This window comes from Sarcophilus harrisii, chromosome 3 (genome assembly GCF_902635505.1).
Source record: "Sarcophilus harrisii chromosome 3, mSarHar1.11, whole genome shotgun sequence".
Classification (NCBI taxonomy): Eukaryota; Metazoa; Chordata; class Mammalia; order Dasyuromorphia; family Dasyuridae; genus Sarcophilus; species Sarcophilus harrisii.
Genome location: NC_045428.1, coordinates 53,912,057 through 53,930,621, shown reverse-complemented (window position 1 = coordinate 53,930,621; position 18,565 = coordinate 53,912,057). Strand labels below are relative to the sequence as shown.

General features: G+C 33.6%; 1 protein-coding gene across 13 annotated transcripts in view; it reads left to right on the top strand.

The window, feature by feature from the left end:
• Positions 1-18,565, top strand: part of AGFG1 (ArfGAP with FG repeats 1) — a 91,079-nt gene that overhangs the window by 23,119 nt on the left and 49,395 nt on the right. For all 13 annotated transcript variants that reach the window (XM_031957908.1, XM_031957911.1, XM_031957910.1 and 10 more), the window contains one exon: positions 991-1,084. In XM_031957908.1, coding sequence (XP_031813768.1) covers positions 991-1,084 — 94 coding nt within the window. The remainder of the gene's footprint in view (positions 1-990; positions 1,085-18,565) is intronic.

The window sequence follows — 18,565 nt, the reverse complement described above, 5'->3', positions numbered from 1 at the left end:
TTTTAACAGCTTTGTTTTGGATGAGATTTTCATAAATTTTGATATTTAATAGCTTTAATTTTTTATGTGTAATATGCTTAATCCTGATTTGAAGGACTTTTGAAAACCATCTTGTAAAATAAATATTTAAGATATCTTGGGTATTTGGATATTTTAGTAGAGGATCTTGCTTTTCTTGGTAATTGTTTTGTAATTCTTGAATGTTGATGTTAGCACAAATGATCTTAATTTAAAGTTCCAAATTTCTGAATCTTTAAAAATTTACATAAAAATAGTCATTTGTTAAAATATTCATAACAATAAAATAATTAATGCTATATGTTTCTTCTTTAAACCATAAGATTTATATTATTTTTTATTTTAAAAGATAAGCTTTGTCGTTTTAAAAAGCAGTGAAAATGTAGCATTAGTAGTAAAGTAGTATAATGAGCCGAGCTTGGAGATTGGAACATCTGACTTCGAATATAGACTCAGATACTTATTTGCTGTGTTATCCTGGGCAAATCACTTTTCTGTTTACTTCAATTCCCTCATTTGTAAAATGAGGATATTACTAATACTTATCTCCCAGGGTTGTAAGGAGCAAATGAGGTAATAATTGTAAAGCATTGGTCCCGGAATAAGGTGTATATAAATGTTAGCTGTTTATCATCATCATCATTTATCATTAAAACAATTAGTACTAGTATTTTAAAGTTTCTAAATTACAGATTTCTGAAAGTCGTTAAAAGATTGATGATACTCATTCCTCAACTTGCCTTGCATAGAGATTGTGAGAATTAATTTAAAGGAATGCTGATAAAATAATTATGTTAGTTTAAGCAAAAATACTAAGATATTTAAAACCTATATAGTGTTTAAATTTATGAATATTAGAAGTACATGGTATTTTGCCATAGTATGCCAAATTTATAATTGTGATTATGTTGCATATAGTAGGCAATGTGTGTATTTTAAAAATAAAACATTTAAACATATTTTATCTTTTAGGCGAGGTTTAAATCCACCACATAGGGTGAAGTCCATCTCTATGACAACATTCACACAACAGGAAATTGAATTTCTCCAAAAACATGGAAATGAGGTAAGTACTTTTAAAATTGGTTATTGTTATTTGGTTTAAATAAAATAAAATAAAAGTCACTCTATATAGAAAGTTCTTTTTTATTTAAAAATGATTTTAAAATTTATTAGAAAGTACATGAATAAGTATAATTAAAAACATCTGAGATCTTATTTATGAACATTATACCTAAAACATTGCAGGTGTTATATGTGATATTTTAAATTTTAATTCCTAAAAAGACTTTTAAAGAGATTTTTCTTTTGGAGTACTTTTATTCTTAGTTTTAAAAGCTAAAAATAGGAAGAGAAGAAACTTTATTTAGTCTTATAAACTTTTTAAAGCTATGGGTGTAATTAAACATTGAAAAGTTTTTTCTTAACCGCACGTTGGATATTGTCTTTAAACCTATGTGGAATTTGGTTTTATTGTTAATAGGCCTTACTAGAAACAACTGTGGTGAAGTGAGAGTGAGATTTATGATTATGAACTAAGAGGTTAGAATGTGGGGGAAAAAGTGTTGGTGGATCATTGTATTCTTTTTCACTCACCTTTAGATAGCTTTCCTAAAGCTCCTATATTCCTTTGCTTGTGGCATTGTGAGAGTTCTTGGATAGTCAGTAGCCATGTTGATGGTGAAACCATCAGAAGGGAAGCCCAACTTTGCTTTTGTCGGTAATTATTTCTGAATATCCAAACTAGAATCAACTCCTGCCTCTCAATAAGTTTTATTTACCTGGTTCAATACGTGAAATTTTTAATTTAGTGTAATTCTTAAAGCAGGGAAAGTAGCAATATGGATTAATGGGTCAGCTTTGGATTTGGGATGACCTCTGTTAAATCCCACTTGTGTTAGAGGATAATAGCAGACCTTTAAACTTTGATAGTAGTCTTTCTCCAGTGCTTCCAAGATTTGCAAAATATTGTATATACATTCTTATTTGATGCTAGCTTTATGATCATGGGTATATGTAATTCTTATTTGATGCTAGCTTTATGATCATGGGTATATGTAATTTAAACCCTGAATACCCTTGGTTACTCCATCTTATAGGAGTTCTCTATCCTGAATAATCAATCATAGATGTGTACAAAATCAAAGAATTTCAATTTTTCACTGGTGTAAGCCTTTACAAAATGAATAGTTATTCACTAAGGGAGATGATCATAATCAGTGTACATAATAATGGCTTCAAGAATCAAATTAGGGACCAGGTAGATGGCACAGTGGATAGAACACCAGCTCTGAAGTCAGGAGGACCTGAGTTCAAATCTGAACTCAGACACTTAACACTTCCTAGCCGTGTGACCCTGGGTAAGTTACTTAACTCCAATTGCTTCAGCCAAAAAAAAAAAAAAATCAAAATAATTTGTTTTTTATACTTTATATAATTCAAGACTGCCTGTGATTTTCAGCTAGTATTAGTAGAGCCTAGCATGATTTGCCATTTTTCCTCTTTGTCAACTTTGTCTCTAATAGATCCAATCTATTTTGTTCTTTACCTTTTACTAAGTTATGCCACGTCAATTAGCTTCAGTGTATTTTTAAGTGCTTCTGATATTGGTTGCTGTGTTTCCATTTATTATATTGTCACTGCTTGTTATCATTCTCCACAAATGTTGAATTCAGAGTAGCTATATTACATTAATCATTGCCTTAATGATGATAGATTGTTTCATAATTTTGGGGATGCTGGCTTTTTATTTAGTGTTGCATTTTCATAGTTGAATGTCAAATCAATAGCTATTGGATATAGTACTGGACTTGGAACTAGGAAAATCAGATATTGCTTCAGATATGGACAGCTATGTGGCCTTCTATAAATCACATAACTTCTTTTAGTCTGAGTTTCCTCATCTGTAAAATAGGGAAAATAACTTAATTTCAACATAAACTCTAAAGTTGAGATTTCATTTCCATACTGTCCTATATTCATTCTTGAATCCCTTTCCCCCTTGGTCTGATGCCACTTTTCTCTTGCTAGCCTTTTTTTGGTTCCTCACTCATGACAGTGTCTTCTGTTATTATGCCTAGAGTGAACTTTTATCTTTACCTCTTCTTTATAAACACTCCCTGTTGCTTTAAGATGTAGCTTCTGCATGAAGCTCTTCTTGATTCTTTTGATTATTCAATTGCTGGAGCTTTTGCCTCCCAAATTTCTGCCTTGTAGTTTAAGAATTTGTATATGGATATGTGGGGGATGATAGGAGGATTTGGAGGTGCTTCTATACATCCTCATATCTGCATTCATATTTATATATACTTATGTGTATATATTAGCTTTATTATTTTTCATATGTATTTCTCTACCACATTAAGACTTATGCTTTTTTTTTAAAATAGAAAAATATGTAGGCTGTTGTATTGCAACTCACTTTGAGAATTTGTTGTCCTACCCTTGTGTATGAAAATGACATTACTGATTTAGTATCAGTAGGAAGGGCATTTACTTGGAGTTATTTTTAGAGCAATGTTCATAAACTTGCACTGATTTAAATATACTCTTTAATTGTGATAAGAAATTTTTTTTGTACTGTATGATGGTAATTTTCAAAATCTGTTTTGTTAGAAATTTTTGTTCTAAATATAAAGTATATATACATATACATATATACGTGTGTATATATATATGTATATATATATACTTTATATAAATTTGTTAGAAATTCTCTAGTTCATAAACCTGTATATGAGAAAAAAAGACGTTTTAATGGCAGAATTAGGACTTAACTTGATTGCAGCCTTTTTTTTATGTGGTCTCCTGGCCTCCCATATGTATATTCATGAATATAAATACGCATGCCTCTTTAAGCAAATACTAACAACTTATTGTGTATATGACACTATATTATCATATGGAATACATAGGGTCCTATCCAACAAAGGGCTTACCATTTCATTGGAGAAGTGAGATTTAAAACTTAACATAGAAAGTTCAATAATAGTATGAGATAGTGTGTGTTAAGTTGAAAATATTTGATCTAAATTCTGTTTTTTCTCCATGATTTTATGATGACTATTTTTCCATGCTTGAAATACACTTCTTCCTCTTCTGTTTCTTAGAATCCTTATCTACTTTCAAGATTGAGTTTGTGTCACTTCTAGTGAAGTCTTCCCCATCTCACTAATTATAACATCTCCTATTTCAAGTTACATTCAATTTATGTAATTATATAATGTTGTAGTTCCCTTTTCTTCATTAGAATGTAAGTTACTTGAGGATAGGTTTTTTTTTTTCCAACTTTGTATTTCAAACCTCCATCATAATAACTTGCTCATAGTTGGTGCTTACACTGGTTTTGGTTAAGACTTGAATAGAAAAGAAGACATTCTAAGGGAAGTGTATTTGACATCTTTCAGTGATGGTTAAAAGCTATCATTTTGCCTGGAGAAACTGGTTCGTGTAGGGTTCAGTGGGATTGATAGCATATTGGAATAAAATGATGGAATCTGATTTAGCTGGGCAGTTAAATGATAGTTATATTTTAGGAAGATGTCTCTCTTTTTTTTTCCCTGCTGAGGCAATTGGAGTTGTGACTTGCCCTAGCTATTAACATATATAGGAAGTGTTAAGTAAGTAAGGCCAGATTTGAATTCAGTTTTTTCTGACTTAAGGGCTTGTGCTCTATCCACTATGCCACCTAGCTGCCCCAAGATAAATCTCTTAATAGTATTTTTTTCGGGATAAATTGAAAAGACCTAGAGATTTGAGAGTGCTTGGGGACCAAGAAAGGTTATTATAATTAGGCATGAATTAAAAAATACTTTGATTAGGTTAGTGATTTGGGAAATGGGAAAGAATGGATGATGCTGAGGTATTACAAAGGAAGAATGATGGAACTGATTGAGAATGGGAAAAGAAAAAATAAGGTAAAAGGGGAGAAATCATGAGTATTGAGTTTTGGGCGTTACCTTAATTTCTTTTTATTTTTTTTTTTGTTAGACATAAAAGAAATATATGTTAAATGCAAAATATGTTTACATGTTTATACACTTATCCATGCCACACAAGAAAAAAAGAGAAGTTAAATAAAATGCAAGCAAACAACAACAAAAAGAGTGAAAATGCTATGCTGTGAGCCACACTCAGTTCCCACAGTCCTCTCTCTGGGTGTAGATGGCTCTCTTCATCAGAAGATCATTGGAACTAGCTTGAATCATTCCATTGTTGAAGAGAGCTGTGTCATCAAAATTGATCATCATATAATTTTCTTGTTGCCATGTATAATGATATTCTGGTTTTGCTCATTTTACTTAGCATCAGTACATGTAAGTCTTTCCAGGCCTCTCTGAAATCATCCTGTTGGTCATTTCTTTTTCTTTTTTAAATTATTATTATAGTTTTTAATTGACAAAACATATACATGAATAATTTTTCAACATTGACCCTTGCAAACAACTTTTCCCCTCCTCCCTTCCACCCCCTCCCCTAGATGGCGGACAGTCCCATACATATTAAACATGTTAACGTATATATTAAATACAATATATGTGTACATATTTATACAGTTCTCTTGTTGCACAAGAAAAATCGGAATTAGAAAGGTAAAAATAAAGGTTAAAAATAACCTGGGAAGAAAACAAAAAATGTAAGCAAACAACAATAGAAAGCGCGGAAACGCTATGTTGTGGTCCACACTCATTTTCCCAGTGTTCTTTTGCTGGTTGTAGCTGGTTCTGTTTATCATTGCTCAATTAGAACTGAATTGGATCATCTCATTGCCAAAGATAGCCACTTCCATCAGAATTAATCCTCATATAGTATTGTTGTTGAAGCGTATAATGATCCCTAAAAGACTTCTTTTTGCTATAGCTTGATTTTTCCATTAGGCAGCTGTTGCAGAGAACTATTGTAGCATGAAAATGGGGTATACTTTGTTCTCTCTAAGATCATTAGGTAGATCTGTATGTTAAGAGGGGAGAAATATACCAACAGTGGAAGCTTCCTTACTGGATATTACATTAACCAGTGAAATCACAAGTCTGGACCAAAAAAACAAATACTCACTTGGCAAGTTATATTATATTTATTTTCTCCCATGTGATGTTTTCCTACTTAGACACCTTTAATCCTAAAGTATTCTTTATAATTCCTCTATACTTTGTGCTTCAAAGTGGTATTTTTCAGGATACAAGATCAGAGAATCTGGGATAATGGCAGGAAAAAGTATGGGAAACGGCAATTAAAATTATCAGAGAAATCAACATTTATGAGAATAAACTAAGGAGAGTCTTTTGCCTATAAAGATTAAAGCTGAAATGAAAGAAGATTTGATTAAACTAGTCTTGGACTTTGGTGATCAAACCCCCAAATTTAGGGTGAGGATTTACCTTTGAAAATTTAGGGCATTAAGTTTAAAATAACAACCAAAAAAGGTACTACCCTTATATGGTAAGTAATGAATTTGTCTAATATCTTAACTTCTTCCAGGTAGAAACTCCAACTGTATTCAAAGTTTAAAATCTGTGGAGAGAAGCTAATCTTTAAAATAGAGGTTCGTAATCTGTGTTCTGGAAATATTTGAAAAATATTTTGATAACTAAATTTCAACATAATTGCTTTTATTTTTATTTTCTATGTACTTTATTTTAGTCATTTACAAACATTCTGAGAAAAGGTCCATAGGCTTTGCCTGACTGCCAAAAAGTGGCCCATGACATAAAAAAGATTAACCACCTCTGCTTTTATAAAGTTGGTTACTGAATGCTGGAGTGAAATGGATCAATGGCTCAAGCCAATATGATAATTCCCACGTTCCTATAAAAGCCATGCATACAGATTGGGTGTATAATCACAAGAACATAGATTTAGAGTGAGAAGGAACCCTAATTTTACAGGTGGATCAACTAAATAAGTAAGATCCAAAGAAGTACAGAGATCTGTTCAGGGTCACAATGGCATAGTGAGTGACAGAGGTAGGAGCTGCCTCAGTAAGTAGTATTGCCTCTCACTAGCGATTCTAAAGCAAAAGTTGGTTCATTTGTCAAATATATGTTAATAATAAATATGGCTAATAAAGATTTATTATGTGCTAGACATTCAGCTAAATCATATGATTTGGCTTTTTAAAAAAAGTTTCTAATGTGCTATGTCAGCATTTTTTTTTTTTCAATTTTAATTATCATGAGATCATAAAGTCCTTGGTAAAAAAAAAAATGTAAGGGACCCCAGAGACCTAATCAACCTTCTCATCTTAAAAATGAATTGGGATTTGGTTTCTTCACCACATAGGCAATAAATAAGCATCAGAATCAGAATTTGAACCCAGATCTTTTTTTTTTTTTTTTTTCCTTCTCCACTGTATAAGATTTTGAAGACATTTTCTTCTCTTGGATATTATCTGTATACTGTCTTTGTCCTGTGTCCCTCTTCTCTATACAAGCTCACTTGATGACTTTATATCAGCTTCCATGGGTTAAGTTGTTAGCTTTATCAGCTCAGCTTTATATACCAAGACCTTCCCTTAAACTGTGTTCTCACATCTCCAGTTTTGTATGAGGCATTTAACTTCATCATATCCAAAACAAAACTCATTATTTAATCTTTACCTACAAAACTCATTCCTCCTGGACTTTTCCTTGTTATTGTTGAGATAGCATCAGATTTGTAGCTTTTTTCATCTACTCCTCACCCTCATTCCATATAACCTATAATTTTCTAAATCTTGTTATTCGTCTACCACAATATCTTTCCTACCCCTTTTTCGCCTTAGTTCAGGCCTTCACCATTAGCTCTTGCCTCAACTGCTTGTAACATTGTCTCCCTATTGTTCCAAGATTGAAAAACTTCACATATCACTTCTCCTCCCATCTCTCTGCCTTTGCACTATTAGGCCCTCATGCCTAGAATGTCCTCTTTTATTTCTTCATCTCAGAATACAATGTTTCTTTCAAAACTCAAATGGTACCTTTTAGATTAATGGTCTCATACTCAAATTGAAGAGATACTGCTAAACCATATATAAAGATCTCTGTGACTGCATCTTGAAAACCATATTTTAACCTATTGCATTTATTTATTTTGTTAAAGGTTTTCCAATTACATTTTAATCTTGTTCACCTTTTTGCTTGACCCCTCTTTTCTAGGTGGAACAAACCTTTCTTGACTCTATGACTTGCTAGAACTACCCTTTCCATTATTTTGTTTTGTTGGTAATTTGTATATGTATGAATAAATATTGTTTGTTTTCATAGAGTGCAAGGCAGGCAGCCTTAACAAGCATTTTTAAGTGATGAGCATTGAGGGAATGGGAAGGCAGGTGCTGTGAAGGTTACAAATATAATTGATAAGAGATTCCTTGCTCTCAAGAAACTTAAATTGGAATGGGGGTAGGACACATGAAAGGGAGTTGAGAAATGAGGATGGGAAGGGGGATGCCCAGCTGGCATAGGCAGAGAGGGGATTGAAAATTGGGAGTCTGGGGGCCCCTCTATAAAATTGAGATTCTAGGAAGAACTTGGAAGGATAATCCTATGTAAGTAGTCCATGATAGTGGAAGACAAGCCCTGTCACACTGAGGGAAGTTCTGGATAAACTGGCAGTAGAGGGAATAGTGTTTTGATAGGAAAAAACCAATCCCTGCCCTCAAAGAACCCACAGTCTATTGGAGCCTATAAACAATTATGTACAAAAAAAGTATAAATTGGAGATAACCAACATAGGAAGGAACCTGGCATGTGGAGGATTCAGAAAGGCTTCTTATAGAAGGTAGGGTTTTAGCTTTGCCTTAAGTTAGGAAATGGAGATAATGGAGGGGGGGAGCAGAGCTGTTCCATGGCACACAATAAGTACTTAACTGTGGTTTTATTGATATTGTCCATCTATCTTCCTAAATATTCCTATTTTAGCACCACCATTCTTTCACATTATTCAGATTCGCTGCCTTATTATGATCTTGAGACTGGCACTGCGTAGTTAATCTAATATAATGCAATTAAATAGTATTAAGTCTTAAGTTTCACATTCAAAAAAGTAACTTGGCAAGTGCAAGATGAGTACAATGACTAGACAAGAGGAAGAAACAGATACTAGGATTTATAGAATTGCAAGCTCTGTAATTTAGTATTGGGATGTCTCAGTCAATAACTAAGTAGCATTTTTATAGCACTTTATAAAGTTTGCAGTGGGTTGTCCATTGTTATGTTATGTGATTATCAGATGATTTGTTTAAAAAAGTGAATGTTATTTTGTTATGCATTTGTTTCTGTTGCATTTAACTTTTCGTGACCCCATTTAGGGTTTTCTTGTTAAAGATGCTAGAATGGTTTGCCATTTCCTTCTCCAGCTCATTTTACAGTTGAGGAAACTGAGGCAAACAGGGTTAATTGATGTACCTAGGATCATATAGTCAATAAGTATCTGAAACTAGAATTGAACTTGGACCTTTGTGCCTTCACTTTGCTCTACTATGCTACCTGCCTGCCCTCAAATATAGGCTGCATTAATAGAGTGAATAATATCAGAACAAAGGAAGTGATAATTTGGTTGGATCAAATCATAGTTATACTATCATATTCAGTTCTGAGTGCAATTTTTATGAAAAACGGTGATAACGAAAGGGATCAAGATGGTGAGTAGACTTTTACTGTATACCATATGTGTGTGTGTGTATTTTTTATCATATATATATGTCATTACCTATATATGTATACTATGCATAATATACAGATATTATAAAGAGATATATATATATATATATATATATATATATATATATATATATATATAATATATAATATATATTATCCTGAAGAAGATTTGGGCATATGTAGAGTTCTGAAGGTGGAAACAGACATGTATTCAATTAATAATTTATGAAATGCTTGGCATGGTGCTAGTGTAAAATGCTGGGAATACAAAGAAAACCTTAAGAGGAGCTCACTATCTAGACAATCATTGCTTAGATTCTTACTGGTTATGTGACCATGAGCAAGTCATTTAACTTTCAAGAACTTAATTGCACTAATTTATTTCTCAAGGCTTTTGTGTGTTGCAAACTTAAGTTATTATATAAATATACTTTAATGTTAAGGATATTGGTTCTGGAATCTTGAGACTCTTGGCTCAGATAGTGTCTCTAAGACCTTTGAACAGTTCCCACAAACTCTCTAGGCTCAGTTTCTTCATGTGAAAAATGAAGGTTTAAGCTAGATGATTTCTAAGGTCTTCTCCATTTGTAAATCTGTGACAGTGGAAAATGAACTAAATTTGTTTCTCTCAGTTAATTCTTCATTCTTCCCTAGTTCCCCTCAATTCAAGTGTCTCCCATGGGAATAGTGGGAAATTTTAGAGAGCTATATTTAGGCTAGATGAAAGAAAAGGGGAGAGAATGAAGTTAACTTTTGGGAGGTAGTAGATGACTATTAGAAGTCTCCAAATAAATGCTATAGCAGTTCAAATTAGTGTTAGTTTTTAGAAAATAAATTTAGCAGGTAATAGTTGGAGGAGATAGAGATAGTCTGTGATTTCTTTTGAAAACTTCTGGCGTCAGCCTAAAGGATGAAGATGGGAAGACAGAAAAAAGGCCTGTCGGGATAATAATTAAGTATTGTGTGGAAGAATAAACAAGGGTTTAAATTTGGACAATTTTGGTACTAGATCAAACGAGATATTGACTTGACAGCTGGTTAATTGCATGAGATAAGAGGAAAGAGTCAAAGAGGTCGGAGGGACTAAAAGAATTGGTTTAATGATCTGTAGAATGAAAGAAATTGTGAGACAGACAGGTTTGAGATGAATTTGAGGCAATGGCAGACCATCTCAGATGAACATGTCCAACAGACAATTAGAAACTAATAATTAGTACTCAGGGAGCAGATAATAACTAATTACCTTGCCATTAAGGTAGTTTATAAAGGATGGGATAGGGACATCTAGAAGTCCATCAATACACACTAGATCTTAAGTATTTGTCTTTATTTTTAAAAAAATTTCCCAATTATGTGTAAAAATATTTAACATTAATTTCGAAAAATTTTAAGTTTAGGAGCAACTAGGTAGTGAAGTACCTGCCCTGAAATCAATCCAGTGTCAGACACTTAAACTTAGTAGCACTTACTAGTTGTGTGACCCTGGCCAGGTCACTTAACCCCAATTATCTTGCAAAACAATAAATAAAAACTACAAAAAAATTAGAGTTTCAAATTCATTCCCTTCCTTATAAGCCTTTTCCCTACTTTTTGAGAAGGCAAACAATTATAAATGTGAAATCATGCAAAATATATTTCCATTTTAGCCTTGTTGCAAAAGAAAATACAATGTAAAACCACGCAAAGTAAAAGCTTCAGTTTGTATTCAGAGTTCATCACTTCTCCCTCTGGAGGCAGATGGCATTTTTCACTATCCATTCATTGGAGTTGTTCTGGATTAATCTCTTGAGTCTTCACCATTAAGATTTTGCATTTACAGTTTACATTGTTTTCCTGGTTCTGCTCACATTACTTGGCATTATTTCATACAAGTCTTCCCAGGCTTTTCTAAAATTATCCTGCTTGTTATTGTCTATAACACAATAGTTTTCCATAATTATATGCTACAAATTGTTTAGCTATCCTATTCTCCAATTGATGGGTATCCCAGAGATTTCCAGTTCTTTGCAACCATGAAAAGAACTGCTGTAAAATTTTTGTAAATTTCCTTAATAGCCCTACAAACAGCATTGCCAAGTCTTACCTTGCTGTTGTACCTGGAACTTTGTGGCCCTCTCTGCATTCTCACATAATGCCGAACTTAACTTCAAAATGTAGCTCAGGTTCCACTTTTTACTAGACTATTTTGCGTCTTCCTGAGTTTTTCTCTTCCCAGTGCTTAGTGCAGTACTGGCCTGGTGTTTAATCAGGCATTTGAGAAATGCTTGTTTAATGAATGAGAGATGATCGAACCAGCCCTAACCTCTCCAAAAAGAATAAAGTATAAATGAGAGCAATAAACAGATACACTATTAATGAAGACACACATTCTATAATAACAACTCTGTATGTTTGTTTAGCATCCCTTGGCAGTGCTTTCTTGGTATAACTATGTTACCCTGGGGAAGTTCTCTAACCTCTCTGAGCCTCAGTTTCCTAGGGGGCATAATTGAACCTACCTCATAGGAATATTGTAAGGCTAAAATGAGATATTATATCTAAAATAACTTCACAAAACTTGTCTATATAAATGCAAGCTATTGTGCTCTATTCTTTTTCCCTAACTATGGTTAAGATAGTCTGGTTTAATTATAAGGGATTGTATGTGTGACAAGCTTAATAAGCTAAGGTTATCATCAGTTTCTACAAACAGTATAATTTTCTTTTAGTTTATAAACAGAATTAAAAAGTAGGAAAGGAAAGAAAAATAAAGAGTACAATTTTATCACAATCTGCAACATGTACCATTTTATGCCTTGAGCACACATAGTAGTCCTAGCAGCATTCAGAGCACAAATCAGTAGCTTATTGTTTCTTCTTAGAGGATGACCTGTGTACTCTTTCTGGATACTGGCAGTTAGTTTTTGTTGTAGCAGTATCCAAAATTTTACATTGCTTATGTATGGTAATTATTGTTTATATTTTAAAGAGAGAGGTAGGATAATCTAACAGAAGCCAAGTATTGGAATCAAGAAGACCTGTTAGAATCAATTTCTGACACTTATTATCTCTGTGACTGACTATGGGACAAGTCAACTAACTTCATGGTAACCCAATTAATTTTCCAAGAGTTAAGCATTTGGAAGATCAGCAGGTTTCTTTCCCTAATGAAATCTTGGATCCAGACAATAAGATTATTTAGAAGGTAAACATTAGGTAGAATCTCATTAAATCTTGTTATGCTAAGGCTAGTTTTGAAATAGTTTAACATAATAATCAATCTTTCATGTGTATTTCGAATACTGGGTTCTTTATTATTCACAACATTTTGTTATTCATTCAATCATGGGACTGTCTTCAAAATTCATAACATTTCTTCAGCCTAGCATGATCAATCAACCATTATTTGTGATGTTCCTACTTTGTGCCAATACTGTGTTAGGCTCTGGAGATATAAATATAAAGAGTGATAATAACTTGTACTTTCCAGGACATATTCTGTCTCAGGGAGACAAATAGTATATATACAAATATGCAGAATAAGTATATAATTTAAAAAATGAGGTAGTTAAACATAAAGTTGATGAGACACTAGTAGTTGGGGATTATTAGGAAAAGTATAGAACATGGGTCTGTAAACCTGGGGTTTATGTGAACTTGTTTTAAAACTTGTTTTTGAAAATTATATTTCAATATAATTGGCTTCCTTTGTTATTTTGTGTTTTCATGCATTTGAAAACATTATGCTGAGTAGCTCATAGGCTTCAGTAGATTTCTGGAGAGAAAGTCTATGAGAAAAAGATTTAAGAATCCCTCACACATGGAGGTCTGTATTTAGAAGCAAGAGAAAGAATCTGAGATGATGATGGAGTGAATTCTATAAATGAGGTGATACCACCCATATGTCATATTGGCTAAGATGACAGGAAAAGGTAATGACAAATATTGGAGGGGATATGGGAAAACTGGGACACTGATGTATTGTTGATGGAGTTGTGAGCAGATCCAACCATTCTGGAGACCAGTTTAGAACTACGCTCAAAAAGTTATCAAACTGTTCATACCCTTTGGTCAACAGTGTTACTACTGGGCTTATATCCCAAGGAGAGATCTTAAAGAAGGGAAAGGGACCTGTATGTGCAAGAATGTTTGTGGCAGCCCTTTTTGTAGTAGCTAGAAACTGGAAGTTGAATGGATGCCCACCAATTGGAAAATGGCTGAATAAATTGTGATATATGAATACTATGGAATATTATTGTTCTATAAGAAATGATCAACCAGATGATTTTAGAGAGGCTTGGAGAGACTTGCATGAACTGATGCTAAGTGAAATGAACAGAACCAGGAGATCATTATACACTTCAACAACAATTCTATATGAGGATCAATTCTGATGGAAGTGGCTATCTTCAAGAATGAGAGGATCCACAGGCCATCCTCAGCAACGAGATCAACCAAATCATTTCTAATGGAGCAGTAATGAACTGAACTAGCTATGCCCAGAGAAAGAACTCTGGGAGATGACTAAAAACCATTACATTGAATTCCCAATCCCTATATTTATGCACACCTGCATTTTTGATTTCCTTCACAAGCTAATTGTACAATAATTCAGAGTCTGATTCTTTTTGTACAGCAAAATAATGTTTTGGTCATGTATACTTATTGTGTATCTAAGTTATATTTTAATATATTTAACATCTACTGGTCATCCTGCCATTTAGGGGGAGGGGTGGGGGGGGGGGGAAGGGGGGAAAAATAGGAACAAGAGGTTTGGCAATTGTTAATGGTGTAAAATTAACCAAGTAAATAAAAGGCTAATAAAAAAAAAAAAAAAAAAAAAAAAAAACAAAAAAAAAAAAAAAAGAATGAGAGGATCCAAATCAGTTCCAGTTGATCAATTGATGAACAGAACCAGCTATACCCAGCGAAAGAATACTAGGAAATTAGTGTGGACCGCAACATAGCATTTCTTTCCATTCTTTCTGTTATTGCATTTTTGTTTTTCTTCCCAGCTTATTTTACCTTCTTTCTATATCCAATTTTTCTTGTGTGTATAAATATGTATACATATATTGTATTTAACATATACTTTAACATGTTTAATATGTATGGGACTGCCTGCCATCTAGGGGAGGAGGTGGAGGAAGGAGGGGAAAAGTTGGAACAGAAATTTTTGCAAGGGTCAATGTTGAAAAATTACCCATGCATATGTTTTGTCAATAAAAAGCTATTTAAAAAAAAGGCTCATTTGGCCAGACCAGGGAATGCAGGAAGGGGGAGTGAGGTATAATAATCCAGCAAAGGTAGATTGAAGCCAGGTTATAAAAGCCAAGCAGAGAAAATTGTTAGCATAGGCAATAGGAAGCCACTGTAGTTTATTTTTTATTATGTTTATCCTAGTAATTTTGGGTGTACCTTTTAAATATTTTGTTACATTAAAAGGAAAAAAAGCTGTTTGCATAACTAAAAAGTATTTTTAAAAATTTATCATGTTGAAGAGAATACTCTATAGTAGTTTTTTCATAGATTCGTTTTAATAATGTGGCCAAATTGAATTCAAGAAAAAAACAATTGCAATCTTCATGATAACTGAAAATTGCATAAACATATAGTAAATCAGATAGTTAATTGGATTCTGTTTGACAATATCCTTATAGTCCCTGGTCACTATAGTGAAGGCTTTGGAAGACTTCATTCTCAATACCATATATTACCTTGACCATAATTGACAAACATGGTCACAATCAAGATCAGTAACGCTTAATTCATAGCTTAGGTTGTGTATCTTTGAAGTTTGACCACTTCACAGGCACTTACAACCAATTACCTAGTTATGAATTTCCTTCCACTTCTCAGTCATTGTCATTTCCCTTTTATGGATTCATCTCCTTGAGGAAAATAATCTGCCACATTCACTCTACCTCATACAATTTCTCTTTAAGTTTCCATACTCTTCTAGGTCCTAACCATGGGAGCTGGTTGAGTAAAGGCTGGGTTTTTCAGAGAAAAGATAATGAAATCCAATAGAATTTCATTCACTTCCAATCACAGTTTTTTAGCAGGCTGCTTGATATCCAGGTGATATCCACTGGGTTGAAAATGGTAATTGTGGTTAGAGTCTGTTCTATACAATATGAGTAATATAAAATTTTTGAAGACATTCACATTCCTTTTTTCTGGTGAACCTCTGTAGAAATTACCAAATAATTAACAAGGACAAAGTCATCAATAAAACTCTTTAAGTATGCTGATGACACTGGCCATACTGATTTGTCCAATGCCCATAATACTAATCTTATTTTTCATTTTTTTCTCCAGTTCTTTAAGGGCTAATACATCCTTTTCTGAAAATGATATGATCAATTTTTCTTTTAATTGTAGCACTGTGTTCTAGAAGGGTCAATTGCTTGTGATAAAATTTGTCTCAAATAGAAGATGTCATATGTGTCCCTCTCTTCTCGTGTCCTAGCCATGAGAACCACAGTAGTCAAGATCTGTGCTTAAAAGAAAAATGTTGTTAGCTATGTTGCAGAGTAAGATGTGGAGACAGATCAAATCAACAAACATTTATTTGATTCCTACTATATATCAGGCACTGTGTGAAGTGCTAGAGATAGAAAGAAAACTCACAATTATTGTTGCTCTCAAGGAGCTCATTTTCTCATTGGGGAGACAAAGTGCAAACAATAGTATATTTATAAACTCTACAATAAGGTAAATTGGAAATGATCTCAAAAGAAAGGCACTGGGCTAGGTAGGTGATAGGGGAAAACTTATTGCAAAATTTAAACTGGAACTGGAAGGAAGCACAGGAAATAAGGATGAGAAAGAAGAGCATTATAGGTGCAGAGACAGTGATAATATCCAGTCAGAAGAAGAGAAACAGAAAAGAAGCCAGTATCACTTGGTTACAAACTGTGTGGAGATGAGAAAAGTTTAAGAAGACTAGAAAGGTAGGAACAGACCAAGTTGTGAAATGCTTTCAGAGGATTTTATAATTGATCGAGAGTTAATAGGAGATCCATTGGAATTGATTGATTAGGAAGATGATATGGTCATATTCCCTTTTTAGTAAAATTGTTTTGACAGGTGAGTGAAGATGGATTAGAGGGGGGTAACTACTTAAGGGCTGAAACTCCAAAAAGGTGTGCTTGAATCAGACAACCCAGCACTTACGGCTAATTACCTATTTGATGTGAGGCAATGACTCTATTAGCATATGTTTGGATAAATGGCTTTTCTCACCTTTGGTGCTTGCTAAATGTTTGGTGTTAAGATAATCATAGGCAAGGATTGGGGGACAGAGGGAGAGGGGCCAGAGAGTCATTTGGGAGCTGGAGGAGGAGGAGAGAGGCTGGTGACTCAGGACTCCAGAATCCAGGAGAGATGTTTGGCAAGCCTCGGGGCAGTTTGCCTGCCTCCTTCACTTCTTCCTCTAAAGATCAAGGACTTGAATTTATCCTGACTCTGGCAGACCCCGAGGCCCTCCATAGTCTGTACTCTACAGTTACCTGCCAGTACAAGATTGATTCAATGATTACTACTTTGTAATACAGTTTAAAATTTGATACAGCAAACTCATATTTCTTCATTTAAAAATTTTAATTCCCTTGATATTGATGTTTTTGTTCTTCTAGGTGAATTTTAAAATTTTTTTTCTAGTTCTAGAAAGTAATTTTTTAAATGTGTTTATATAGTTCCTGAGTTTGTCTTGGCAGGCAAAATCCCAACTATTTTATATTATCTGCAATTATTTTGTTTTATCTTTTATTTTTATTTTTTTAATTATAAGTTTTTGTTGACAGAACATATGCCTGGGTAATTTTTTTTTTTATTATAATAGTTTTTTATTGACAGAACCCATGCCAGGGTAATTTTTTACATTATCCCTTGCACTCACTTCTGTTCCGATTTTTCCCCTCTCTCCCTCCACTCCCTCCCCTAGATGGCAAGCAGTCTTATACATGTTAAATATGTTATAGTATATCCTAGATACTATATATGTGTGCAGAACCAAAGAGTTCTGTTGTTGCACAGGGAGAGTTGGAGTCAGAAAGTAAAAATAACCTGGGGAGAAAAACAAAAATGCAAACAATTTACACTCATTTCCCAGTGTTCCTTTTCTGGGTCTAGCTGCTTCTTCCATCCATTGATCAATCATTGATCAATTGGAACTGAGTTAGATCTTCTCTTTGTCGAAGAAATCCACTTCCATCAGAATACATCCTTATACAGTATTGTTGTTGAAGTGTATAATGATCTCCTGGTTTTGCTCATTTCACTTAGCATCAGTTCATGTAAGTCTTTCCAAGCCTCTCTGTATTAATCCTGCTGGTCATTTCTTACAGAACAATAATGTTCCATAACATTCTTATACCACAATTTACCCAACCATTCTCCAGTTGATGGGCATCCATTCATTTTCCAGTTTCTAGCCACCATGAAAAGGGCTGCCACAAACATTTTGGCACATACAGGTCCCTTTCCTTTTTTTTTTTTTTTTTTTTAGTATTTCTTTGGGATATAAGCCCAGTAGTAGCACTGCTGGATCAAAGAATACGCACAGTTTGATAACTTTTGGGCATAATTCCAGGTTGCTCTCCAGAATGGTTGGATTCGTTCACAACTCCACCAACTTTGCATCAATGTCCCAGTTTTCCCGCATTACCTCCAACATTCATCATTATTTTTTCCTGTCATCTTAGCTAATCTGACAGGTGTGTAGTGGTATCTCAGAGTTGTCTTAATTTATCTGCAATTATTTTACATGGAATTTTTCTTCCTACTTGTTGATGGACTTCATTGGAACTATGTAGAAATAAAGATGATTTATATGGATATATCCTGCAGCTTTGATAAAGTTATTAGTTATTTCAACTGACTTTTTAAAGTTAATTTTTGAGAATTCTTCAAGTATACCATCATATCTG